This window comes from Scomber japonicus, chromosome 9, assembly GCF_027409825.1.
Source record: "Scomber japonicus isolate fScoJap1 chromosome 9, fScoJap1.pri, whole genome shotgun sequence".
In the NCBI taxonomy this organism is placed as follows: domain Eukaryota; kingdom Metazoa; phylum Chordata; class Actinopteri; order Scombriformes; family Scombridae; genus Scomber; species Scomber japonicus.
The window spans coordinates 14413225-14426588 of NC_070586.1; the positions used below are offsets into that span (position 1 = coordinate 14413225).

Here is a 13364-nt window from a genome sequence, read left to right on the forward strand (position 1 = left end):
ATTGATGAAGATGCAAAGAGGCAGAAAGATGTTTGGTACTATCTGTCCCAAACAAATGGGCCAACAGGCAATGAGAGCAGCAGCAGCCAAAAAGGTATGAAGACACCCATGATTTAAAACAAAAAAGGTGCACAAAATGTTGCTCTGAAAAATGAGATGTTAAAAGATTTCTATACCTGCAGGATAAAGTGCTGGTGCCCAGAAGCAGCAGTCCAGTCACTGTGTACGTCGAGCTGCCCTGCATCATTGAACAAGGTGCGCATCTGTAACATCTGGTTGAACTTTTTGCACGTCCTTCATGCACTATAACTTTAAGCATGTACGTACAAAGACAGCGTGTGTCACAACAATTCTCATGTGTTGCAGCTTTTTCAACAATTGCATGGGATGATTTGGAAGACTGCGAGTCTGTGGTGAGAAGGGAGAGCGACTCCCTCGGCTCTCAGGTGAGGAAAAGAAAACTTGTAAGGAGAAGGAAATGTTTTGTTTTTCCTTTAATTATGGTTTTCATTCTGGGCTTAATTAACAGACATGTCTCCAACACTTTGAGTCTACCTGAGAGAGAGAGAGAGAGAGAGAGAGAGAGAGAGAGAGTCAGGTATATCTGCAGTTGTGCATCACTCTCGTGCTGTTAATGTTTGACAAGGTGCGCTGGAATTCTGCACGAATGGGATTGTAGTTTACTCATGATACGCAGGCTACCGCTAATTGGCTGGACCTCACAAGATTTGTCCACAAGCTGCCCTTTTTGGCACAGCTCACCGTGCGCCCAAAACACATTACGCACACTCGATGAAATGGGCACCAATACATGTTCTGCCATAAAGCCACTGTACCCTGCTTGGTCTTTCTGGGATTTTCAGGTATAAAGCTCATGGATCCGGGGTAGTTACGATTTCTTTGCCGAGGGATCTTTGTCTGATAATCCTCTGTTTTATTTCCCCGCAGGTGAATGAATCTGATGCTGATGACCACGATTTTGGAGATTATGCGCTGGATTTCATGGCAGGTGAGAAAAACTAATTTAAGATTCTAGATTAAAGTCTAGTTTGTCACAACTTAATCCATAATCATCATCATCATCATCATCATCATCATCATTATTTTTGTCAATCCTCTAAAGACATGTTGACTGAACTGCAGTTTGTCTCCTTTGTCAGATTCTCCTGCCACACTGGAGAGCAGTCTGTCTCCAGCTGAACTGGTACCTTTTCAGGGATGCATCATACCTCCCCTCACTCCCCAGAGGGACTTCTCTCCAGAGGACAGTCTAGTTAATTCTTTCACAGAGATAGGCAACCCACATGCCCAGGATGGAGCTCTCTGGAGGGGCATCGCCCACTGTCAAGGCAGGGTTTTGGGGCATTCTATGGAGGTCAATAATCAGGTACATATTTCAGCTTTATGGGACATGCTCTGCTTGATAATCTTGTATTGTTTCCCATGGACCCTGGTGACTGTGGTGCACACAATAATGCAATATTTAGGTGTGATATGTGACAGAGTGGGTCTAAATTACATTTTTGATTTTTTTATAGTTATACAAGAAGTTCCAAAACCCTGCTAATGGCCTTTGACAATTTAGTTGACATTTTTGGTCATGCACTGCTTGGCATCAAAGTGTCATATTACCAAAACGAGGCTGAAAATGCACAGTTGGGTTTAAAGATCTATACCGTATGAACCAGTGTGATATGTAGGCTGATTCTTTGGGTAAAAATTAAATGGCAATAGAAGTAAAGTTTGTGACAGGGCTACTTCTCTGATTACCTTGAAGCACACAGGAAAAATAAAATGCATTATTATTATTCAAGCAAGAGAGATGTGTCCTCAGTTAGCATTGCTAAATAGATGCATCGCTCTGTTTATCTGCAGCTCCATGAGACTCTACACAGAAAACAGGAAGAGATCAACTCCCTTCAGGAGAGAAACCTTCACCTCAAGCAGCTGGCCTGCCGAGCAAAGCATCTGGCCTCAGTTCTGGAAGTGAGTACTTAAAGTGAGGCATGATTGACATTGTTATGGGAATCATAAAACCTCAGCAGGAACATATTGATGCCTGTATGTCACACATTTATGTCTAATCTTTATTTATATGGGTCTTCCTTTGTTTTCTCTCAGAAACTGATGACTGTCAAAGACCCAAATATAGGTGAAGCAATGATGCCCTGTGGTGATAACACTTCACTGAGTCCCTGTAAGCGGCAGCGACTGGACAATGAATGTGAAATAGAGCCTGACTCAGTGGAAGACATGCTGAGGGACATCAGCACACGCTGCAATGCTGTCCTGCACAGTACTGCCACTGGGACAAGACAGTCGCAGGATTCAGAGACTATACGCATGTACGGTTCATTCTCAGGCCTACAGACTTCTGTATGCAAAGACAGCAACGTGAGGACTGATGGAGCAGAGGATGGAGAGAGTGTCTCATCTTTCCGAACGTCTATTAGAGAACACTGCACTATAAGGACCCAGGTGTTTCCTCACGGTCATGCCTTTACGTCCAGAACTCAGCAAGGAGGATACCGCTTTCGCTGGGTTCCCAACCACAGCTGATATAAAATGTAAAAGACAGCGTCATAAACTTTCTTACTGTTACTGGAACTCTGAGTAGCCATCTGAAGGCGCCATAAGTCCAGTCAAGACTGTAAGGAAGTGTGGGTGGGAAGCTAATGTTAATGCTTAACTCATAATCTATAGTGATATCGGTAAATGATTAAATGATGTCTTCCTCAGGTAGCTTGAAAGCTAATCAGTCAGAGGTGGCGCCTGACAAAGGAAATAATACTGCCCCAACTGTTGTTTACATTGTGTTTCTGTTTACATGCCTCAAAATGTAATGGTTCAGCCGAATAATGGCACAAACAGCAATGTCATTATTTTTACATGTCACCTATATGTATTCGTTTTTAAAACAGAAATGATTTATAAGTTTAGAAATAAACGTTTTTAAAAATTGACATGGCCCCTGGAGGAGGGAGTTTAAGAGGATTTGGGTGTTGTATAAACAAAAGAAAAGAAACTGTTCTCAGCGTGAACTTTCCTTGTTTGACCAGTGAAACAAATGTAACCCTGTGACCTTCTTTAAGCAGCAGGGACTTCCTCTCCCTTTGTCTCTGTCTGCGTGGCTGAGAGAGGCCACTGAGTCATGATGCATTGCAGTCAACATCCTTGTTTATATCCTTGTTTTTGACAATTAAACTTGACTTTTTCACCCAAATTTTAAGAATTGTTGCTCTTTGTTGGACTCTAAGAACTCTCAGGGGTCCTTGAAGGGGTTCCCAGCAAAAAGGTGAATAATTTATTTACACTAAATATTCCATCCATAAGTAACACTATGACAGCATGTATGACTATTTTGGTTATGGGTTTCTTACACTTTATTTAACAAAACATCTAAAAGCAAAACTCTTATCAGATGGGGGTCCGTGGTCTAATTGGTGTCAGTTTAAGGGGCCTTTGAGGTGAAAATAAGAACCACTGTTCTAAGACATGCTGGTAACAACCTTGCTGTATTAAACAGTACACCTAAGTGGAATAAGACTGTATTTCCCAAAAACCTTTCTTAAAAATTGTTAGAACATAAAATAATAAAATCAAAACAAAAACAGGAAATCAAAACCAGATGATGAGCTGAATTTATCTTACTGCATTTGACCTTCTGACCTTTGGGAATCTGTGATGTAACCTTCCCTTACCCACACTGTTGAGGACTTCAGCTGTAAAGAGAAAAAAAGTGGGTCTGTGTGAGGTAGACTGTCCTAGAAGACAATGTCAGACATCAGATCAGACACCTGTTTAAACTTCCCAAACATGATTCTGTTTGCTTTAGAACAGTGAAGGCAGCACTGCAGCCACAAGAGTAGAGAAACATCACAGTACTTCTGCTGCTGTCACTCAATCTAACAAGACAAATGATAGAGAAGATAAGAAGATGCTGCCAATGAAATGGAAGCCAAAGGAGTAGATTAATGTAGCCCTTATATTAATTGTTGAAGTTTGGATTATGAATTAAAACTACTTCACATTTTTATATGCTGATGAAACTGTTTACTGTCAAGTCCTTAAAAGGAAAGCAAATATTCACCCTACTTCTTCAATAATGGACCCCTGAGGTAAAAGATTTAGACTAGGATGTGTAAAATCTTTTATATTGCGATATTTCAACAATGCTGTCAGAAGAAGACTTCACAGTCTAATGAAAAGAAAATAAGATAAAGTTAAAATATGATCATCTCATTATACATTAAATAACATTTAACACAACACAAAAGCCAACTGATGCATAAATAAATGCTTTCTAGTGTGATATGAATTTTTGTCTTTTAATTTAAGATACAAACATGGATACATTCTTTGAACCTCCTGTTTAACCACACCAGCATCACCTCCTCATCTGCTGCACAAATCTTAATGGTTCTCTTAAAATTAAAGATGTTCATCTCTAATATTTCTGCTGCATTAATGCATGCTTTCATGCAGCTGAAACAGGGACATATAATATTCATTACACATTGAAATAGACCTTCCTAACTATGTTTTTCCTGTAAACAACTGATACAGATGATGCCTTGACTTAATCACTTCTATGATGACTTACTTTTCATTAATTTTGTGCACAATTACATTTAAAAGTGTATTTGAAGCTTATATGAGGCTCCAGTAGTCTGGGTTAGTCATTACAAGTGGATCTGCCACATTTACAGTCTTTATAGAATCAATTTCCCCTTTGTGTTTCCTGAGACAGTGTTTCCTTACTACAAAGAGGGACTTTAGCTTTTAAAATAATGTAAAGCTAAAAAAGATATACTTGATTTGAGTAATTTGGACAGCTTAAGCTTCACATAGCCTCATATCCCTTTTTAAATATATATTTGTACAGAACAAGGACTGTGCATTTATGCCAGTATGAACAGGAGGAATGTTTAATGTTCAATTGGGTAAACCTAAAAAAAAAAAGAAAAGGTGAACAAATCCTTTAAATTGCATACTTCAGATTTGATTATAAACCCCTGCTATGGGTTGACATGGAAGGGAATAATGAAAACAAACTGAAAAAATAAATAAAAGAGAAAATGTGACAGTTTATAATCCATGCACTGTTCTCACATGCATGGATTCAGTGCTTTGTCATCCCTGATTTGGCATTTACTTGTAGGTCAATGTGAGAGGAGGGTAGTGTGATTAATCGACTGACTGTCTGATTGACTGATTGAATAGTTTGATATACAAAACCTAATTTAGCTTTACGACCTTTCATTTTGAGGATACATGACTGAAGCTCATTTTAAATTGTGTCTCTGCAGTATTTGAACACCTTTCACAGGTACCATGGCGGGCTAATAACCACGACTCTGTGGGCTTTTACCGTTAACAGTTTAAATTCCTGCTGCCAACGTAAAGCAAATAGGACGCTTGTTGTCAGACCCTGCAGACCCTCTCAGACCCTCATATAACCGCATGAACCTTCACGTCAGATTAGCTCGACACTCAGGCGCGCTTTCAGCCACTTTTACTGCAAACAAATCCGTTTGTCATTGACCAAGCACAAGCAGGGCTGGCGAGAGCAGGCCCAGAGCTTTGTTTAAGCTGGTTGTGACACATTTGACCGGTTAAGCTACCGCCAAACTGCGGGGGACAATGCGGGAGGGGAAAGGAAAATACAGACACAATGAGTTTCTAGGGTGACTCAAGCCAAACGGAGGGTGCAATGCAAAGCCGCGGGAAATAGAGAGGTTAAAAAAAATCATTTATGTCACCTATGGAGGGGGACTGGAAGAGCCTGAACAAATAGTTTTGGGGGGTTTCCATGGCTAGATTAGGGTAAAGGTTTAGGGATTAGGGTTTGCAATTCTGATTATTTACATATGAATCCACACATCATATATCATTATGAAATCCCCAATATGTTTCCTTGTTAAATCAGAAGCTTTTGGCTTAGAAATACTCTGATTTATACAAAGCAACCTTATCTGCCAAAAAATCCGGAACTGTGCATACCCATACATTTAGTAGGACTACAATTCTTTTGTCAGATAGGTTAAAAAATTAGTAGCCTGTATGTTGATATGTGTAATGCTAAACAATATAATTTACATAGTACGCATATACTGGTTAGCTTTAAAATAATTGAATAGAAGAAAAAAATGCACTGGAATTTAAATGTCCCACATTACCCTGTGTTGCCAAAGTAAGCAGGTAAAGTAATAAATATAGAGACAATAAAGACAATAAACGAGCTATAAACAAAATGGTTTTACCCTTAATAAACTAGATTTAATTAGATTGGATTATAGCAACTTTATTATTCCACTAGTGGGGAAACTCATGTATTATGTTAAAAAGGTATGTTTAAAAAAACAGCAAATGTAAACAACAGTGTTAAATTGATGATCTGCTTAATTAAAATAATAGCCTATGGCTTACACTGTCAGAGTCAAAGGTTAAAAACGCGTATTAGTGGATAAACTGAAGGTTAGCTCAGCTCTTCATGTTTGCCTGCTGTTCCTCACTGCAGGAGATCTGTCAGCATGTGTCGGCCACTGAGAGCACACACCTGTCGCCTCAGTGCCAGGCTCAGGCTCGAGCTCGAGCTCTGGGTGTAAATGGTGTGAACGAGCGCATATGGAAGTGGCAGGTGGCAGGAACGTGCGCTGGCTCTCCTCGCGCCATTAGGCCCACTTAGCGCCAGAGCAGCTCGTCATTAAACGGTGAGACCCGCGTATACACTGCCTGTACCCGCAAAACACGCACATTGTGGAGAGGAGAGATACAACAAGCTAAAATAAGCTACAATAAAATCTAATTAAATATATTTTTAGATTTATAATCTCAGGAACTTCTGCATATTGCACATTTATAGCTATATTACTAATTTATTAACAGAAAGATCCAGTTTTCTGTATATAGTATTTTTTTTTTATCTTTGACTTCTTTATGGTTAATTCTGTTTTTATCACTTGCTGCTACTTTTTTCCCACTGTACTGCGTCCATTTGAATTTCTCCTATAAGATGGATCAATAGGCCTAAAGATTATTAGATTACATTTTATGTGCATAAACTCTTCAATCGATTAAATATTATTAAACATTATTTATTACAAAAAATAATAATTGGATTTAGTAATAATAATTAAAACAATTGTTTTAATAATTAAGACAATTTCCCTCATTTTGATTGTAATGTATCTTTTTCCCCTTTAAACGCATTTTACGCTTTACATGCCACACACAATAGTTATCATCATTAATGAGGAATAATGAGGTTTTCTTCAATTAAACGATTTTTCTGTTATTGTAATCTGTGTAAACTGACACCAGTATTTGGAAATAAATATTGCCGCCTCCAGCTTTGAAACAATGCAGCGTTGCTCTTTTTTAGTGTGCCTATTTGTTTCCAGTAGAAACCAGGACGCGGAGGGAACCCCAATAAAGGAGTGTTTAATTTAAAAAAAAAAAAAAAAAAAAAACTCCACCTGACCGCCAATAGCAGTGAAGAGGATGGTGCTTCCCGCTCCACCGTCCGCCCTGGAGGAGTATTTAGGAGCAGAGCCCGTCCAGGAGAGGACACAACAGGTGCACCAGGCATGATTGTCAACCTCCTCAACCAGACTGAGCGGGAGGGACGACGGTGTTTTAGCTGCTGAAGTGAAGGAAACTGAAGATGCGACTAAAATTCCCAGGTGGAGATTCAAATGAGTGGGTGAGAATCTTTTTTATATACTAAAACAGCCTAACAGGTAGTTTTCCTGCCACCATGTACTACTGTGGCCTGTTGCTGTTGCTACCAGGCAACCACTTCAAACTCTAAACACATGACTGTCTCTTTGGTAGCTAGAACACTTACTTTAACAACAGCATATGGTAGAATACATTTTTTAGTGCTACTGGCTGATAGAAAAACCTCAATTAACTGCTACTCATAATATTAATAGAAGAATCCCCAAGTTGCTGAATAATTATTTAATAATAGAGATTGCAGCATTCAGGAATGGTATAGCCTGTGTTTGATATCAATGATGATGAGCATCACCTTAACCAAAGTCTTTGATTGTTTTCATGTTCAGGACAATATGAGAAGAATGTTGAGAGATTTTGTAGGAAAGAGAAGACACTGCCCCTTCAAGGTAAGACGGGAAATACAACTGCACCTCTAAATTCACTTTTCAGGCACCCCCCCCCCTCCCCCCTCGCCCCCCAGTTTCAAAGGTGGTGGTGACCGTGTGGCAGTGTACTGCTGCTGGCTGTATTATTCGATTGACAGCTCTCAGCTACACTCCTCACTGCTGCGACCAAATTACTTCAAATGCAACACCTGCAGGACCTGACCCCATATACCACTTTTATTCATTCGTGAAATGAAAAAGTCACGAATGGAATAAAGTTGTGAGGAAAGTGAATGCAGCTGTGGGAAAACATAAAATCCTACATTTAGCACAATGATAAAACACTCAGTTCAACCAAGTCAAATCCACACATTTGCATCTAGACCTGTGAGTTGTGACTGGTTTGGAGGCAGTGTAATGTTAGCTGACGTTACTCAAGCCAGCTCACACTGCTCTGCTACCTAAACAGTTGCATTGAACTGAACTCATAACTACTCAGTGGAAAAGTGTCAGTGGATCAACATAATGAAGTTTATAGAAGTCCATGTAACGGAAAAACAAAGACTGTCAACTCAGTACTGTTAGGTTGTTTTTCACCATTTCTGTGCTCTAGGATTTCTTGGGTGGGCCTAAATGGCTACACCATAGAGGGATGAATAGACTGAACCCAGAACTTTTACTGAAATAAGTCCACATTTATCTACAAAATAGGTGCCGAATTTAACAGTGGCTTCTTAAGGTACTTTATTTTTCAAATATCATAAATACTGCTCGTCTTACACCTATAAATAAGGCCTATTTTGAAGTGCAATTCGCGTTTCAGGGCCCAGAGTACTACTTGTTTTTCCATTATTTAAAACCTAATTTTATACATGGCTGGGTGCGGAAAAACCCAACACGTATTTATTATTGCTTGTTCTGTTAGTTGGTTAATTTAGCCAACAGTTTCTAGGGAGGTAAATATTTCACAACTACTCTATATGTAAGAGTTTGTTTTGATAGTCGTGCAACCGGCTTCTGGTCTGGTGCAACCGGCTTCTGGCCAGCTTCCAGTGTCAAAAAGAGCTTAATCCCCTAAAACCAAACAATTTAGAACAATGTTAATCACCTCCTGATATCACAAAAGGTGATATTGTTTCCCCCAGCTCTCATTGTGGGTGGCTGGAAGGCAGTGTCTTGTTAGCTGGTTGATGGTGTGTGTGCCAGCTTACCTGCTGCTGCCCTCCAACTGTCCATTTAATCCACACCAGAAAGCTGGGGATGTCTGCAGTTAACCTTCAAGTCTATCACTTAAAAACAGCATGTTGGGTTTCAGAGTTCCTGTTGTACATGTGATGAAAGAAACATTTTTTTGGCGACCATTCATCACTTTTTTAAAATGTTCATACTGAGAGGTACCAAAGATAGGTTCACACATTTTTTTTTTTTTTAAAACAGTCGGAAAGAGGTTTTCCTCACTGTAATCAATCCTCCTGTTCATATTGGATTGACATGTGCTTTCATAGTAAGTGATGGTGGACCAAAATCCAGTTATTTTATGCAAAAATGCATTTAAAAATGGATGTGATGCTTCAGCAGTCTAGCAGTCTAATCTAGAGCTAGTCATATCAAGTGGATATTTGTCACATTTACAGTCTTTTCAGTATTACATTTCCTCATTGTGTTTCCCTGTTTAGCTGTAGTGGAAGAACAGTAACAAAAAGAGGCACCTTGGCACTAAAATACTGTAATGTTGAAAGATATTTTCTTGAATTGACAAATATAAAGGGTCATTTGGAAGCTTCATATTAGCCTCGGATACATTTTAAATACATTTTTGCACAGGAGGAGGACAGGAGGATTTTGTCCCTCATCACTTACATTAAAAGTGCATTATGAAGGGCTTTTCTAATGGACAGTATAAGCAGGAGGAATAATTATCACAAAGAAACCTGTTTCAATGTTCATTTGGGTACCTGACGATTGCTTTAAGATAGACTTGAACAATTGTGAAGCCATCCTCTTACATCAGATAAATCAGATAAATTAACTGCCATACAGTATACAGAATACCACCAATATACATGTATGTTGCTTTACTTTAAGAAATACATTTTAATGTAAACATTTGGAAAGGATGGTACAAAGAAGAGACTAGACCAAACTAAGCATCCAACACTTAAATGGTTAAACAATCCTTCAGTGGCAGCAGTGGTCATTAACAGGAATGTTCATTATGATTGTCATTATTAACCACAGGATGGTCCTTAAACAGTTACACACACAGACTCTCACAAATGTAAACACACACTCTGACTATCCTCACATGACTTTCATTGCTTTGTGGACTAAAATGAGTGGGTGCTTTCATCCATCACCCAATCCCACTCACTGCAGGTAACAGTTCAGTCAGAGTCCTGTTATTCCTGGCTGTCAAAGCACAGGAAAGACAGACAGTGTGTCCAGTATCTCTCAATAAGCTCCATCATAGCTCCACCCGTTTCTTTAAGATGATTTCTCGCACCAGCGCCGAGACCTCTTGGCGGACGCTGTCCATGGACTCATCCGTTCGCCAGAATCGGACTACTTTCCCCTCCGGATTGACAAGAAACTTCCAGAAGTTCCACTTTGGGATTTTCTGCACAGAATCTGAAAAATAACATAACATCAATTAATTAATGCTATGCCATACAAACCTGATTTAGTTTGTATTGATTTGTATGTTTATACATGCATACAATCAAAAATCAGTGTAAAGAAGAAATTATTAGTACTTGCTTATATCTACAGTAAGTGAGGGAGACCATATAATTAATGATATCAAGCCTGACTCACTGCACATTATTTAAATATTTAAAGTCCCCCTGCACTCAAAATTGATTTTTCTTATTGTTACTGGAGTTGGATGTTTGAGCTTCATTGTGCAGAATGATGTGCAGGATGTGACAGTAATAGGTTGTTTTCACATTCATCTGCGGAGGAGGAAGTTTGTACCTATGTAAGTGGGGGCATTACAACTAGTCTGTAGCCAATCCTGGTTAAATATTAAATCACAAGTGTGATGTGTAAACTTAAAGCTTCCAGTGCACAAACACTGAGTGAACTCAGTAGAGCAGTAGTAGTAGACAGCAGTTAACTTTTGAAAATGACAATATTTAGGCTACATATTTACAGAATTAGGATTATAATGAAGAAGGAGTAGGTATCATTTTATGGATTGTAACATAATAATTTAACCTCAGAGAAATTATTATTAAAAGTGGAGTATTTTATAGACATCACATCTCAAAACATGTCTGGAGGGTATCTTTTAATTATGAATTACATTTTTGTCTTACAGTTAATTCCCTGTATTGCTGCTCTTTAATAAGAGTGGACCTTACGCACAAAATAATCTAAAATGGTGCTTGCATTTATATTTTGCAATAATCCAATAATCCAATGTGATTATAAAGAAAGACGTCTTGCTCATTGATTTGTAACAATGGCGACAATGTCCTAACCAGACATATTAAAGTGATAGCTACCACACTATTAAAGGTGTGGGTGACATATCTATATCATTCCACAGTACAGAAATAGTCATATCTTCAATGTATCGGATACAATTCAAACACTGCATATTATAACAGTTCCTCTTGACAGGTCAGTCACTGATTGAAAAGTTTTACCACTGTCATTCAGAGTAACAGATGAGAGAGAAAATCAGTTGATTGTACAAGCTACTGTATACACATGATGTCACACTAAAAAATAGCATATAATTTAACATTATTAACTCAGGTATAAACCTAAATTTAAACCCTGATTGTGTGCAAGAACTACACAAAAATCATACAGATTTTCATTTTCAGAAGTGACAGTAAACTGAAAATCTTTGCATTTTGAACTGGTCATTAGACTGAAAATTCCATCAGTAACTATGGAAAAACATAACATATCTTCTACTATTGTCTGCCATTCTGTAGATCAAAAAAAGTAAAAACAAGAGAATATTTATTATCAATCAACAGATTAGTTGATAATGAAAATAAGCATTAGTTGCAGGCTTCATTATGCTTTTATGTTGTGTTGTATTTTGTTTGGGAAAGTGACAGACTATGACAGGTTCAGCCTCATCAAGTGAAACATTAAGCATTTGTTAGTGACACCTTTACACAGACCTTTTCCATTATAAACAGAATACTATTAGCCCCAGGTCAGAGTAAGTAAGCAGACATATGCTAAACAAATATTGATTTATCATTGGACAGATTACTTGATCATAAAAATAACAGAAGTTGAAGCCCTATTAGGAAAAGTGTGGTTCAGTGTAAGTTAGGTCCAGATTGAACTTCCTTTCAGAAGTTTCTCCATCATTGTTGAAGTGAAATTTGCCACTTAATGAAATACAAATACAGATTTGAATAATACAGATGATGTACTTATCCCTTCAGATATTTTTGCAGCTATGAAATGTTGTAAATCTGGTGCAGATGCAGACAGATGTGTGAGTCTTACCTGTGAGGAACTTGAAGGCAGGGTCAGCCTCTGAGCCCATTATTTTGATCTTGCTGAAGAAGGGGAAGGTGACACCATAGGTTGACTTTGCGAAACCCTCAATGTCCCGGCTGGCCATGATCTCGGTTTCCCCAAACTGGCCGCAGGGGAAGGCCAGGACGTTGAAGTGAGAGGTGCCGAGCTCCCGGTGCAGCTCCTGCAGGGACCTGTAACTAGCCTCCGTCTGCTCGCTGTGACTCGCCACGTTTACAACCAAAGACGCCTGTGAGGACGCAAAACAACAGAGTTCATACCGCATATCATATCGTTTAAAATGCTCCAAGATACACATATTTTGCACCGAAACGCGACTTTAACATACACTGAATAACTTAGTGAAAGTTTGCACTGATTTCTTCTCAAACTCTGAAGTGATTCCTGATGATGTGGACTTACTTTTCCTCGGTACTTCTCCAGAGAAACAGTCCTCCCCTTGGCGTCTTTCACATCGAAGGAGTAAAAATCCTTCGGTTTTCTCGGTTTCAGCAGCTGGGTCTGCAGGAGGAACAGACACCCCACACCAACTGTCATGCTCAACAAAACCCTTAACTTTTTAGCTTTAGGGTTGGAGGACTTGGCAGGGTAGCCCCCTAAAGCCTCCATCTTGAAGGGGGAAGAACGAGCGGTGGATTGGAGGAGGGGGCCCCTGCCAGGAGTCTTGGAGGGCGGACACGGTGGACCGGAGGAGGGCCATGTCTAAATTGTAACCCTAGATTTGCGAAAGATCTCGCGAGAGTG

At 39.1% G+C, this 13364-nt stretch overlaps 2 protein-coding genes across 2 annotated transcripts; one reads left to right on the forward strand and one right to left on the reverse strand.

Moving 5' to 3' along the window:
• Window positions 1–4: 4 nt before the first annotated feature.
• LOC128364162 (multicilin) lies at window positions 5–2559 on the forward strand. Its single transcript, XM_053324704.1, is given in 7 exon segments — window positions 5–96; window positions 134–255; window positions 367–446; window positions 949–1009; window positions 1161–1387; window positions 1876–1986; window positions 2122–2559. Coding segments are annotated over 7 exon segments (1131 nt in total).
• A 7674-nt stretch (window positions 2560–10233) lies between these two features.
• gpx8 (glutathione peroxidase 8 (putative)) lies at window positions 10234–13273 on the reverse strand. The gene is made up of 3 exons (XM_053324710.1): window positions 13023–13273; window positions 12588–12849; window positions 10234–10736 (listed from the first exon to the last, which is right to left on the reverse strand). Exons 1-3 carry the CDS (start codon window positions 13227–13229, stop codon window positions 10573–10575), a joined length of 633 nt encoding a protein of 210 aa, XP_053180685.1. The 5' UTR covers window positions 13230–13273; the 3' UTR covers window positions 10234–10572.
• Window positions 13274–13364: the final 91 nt, after the last annotated feature.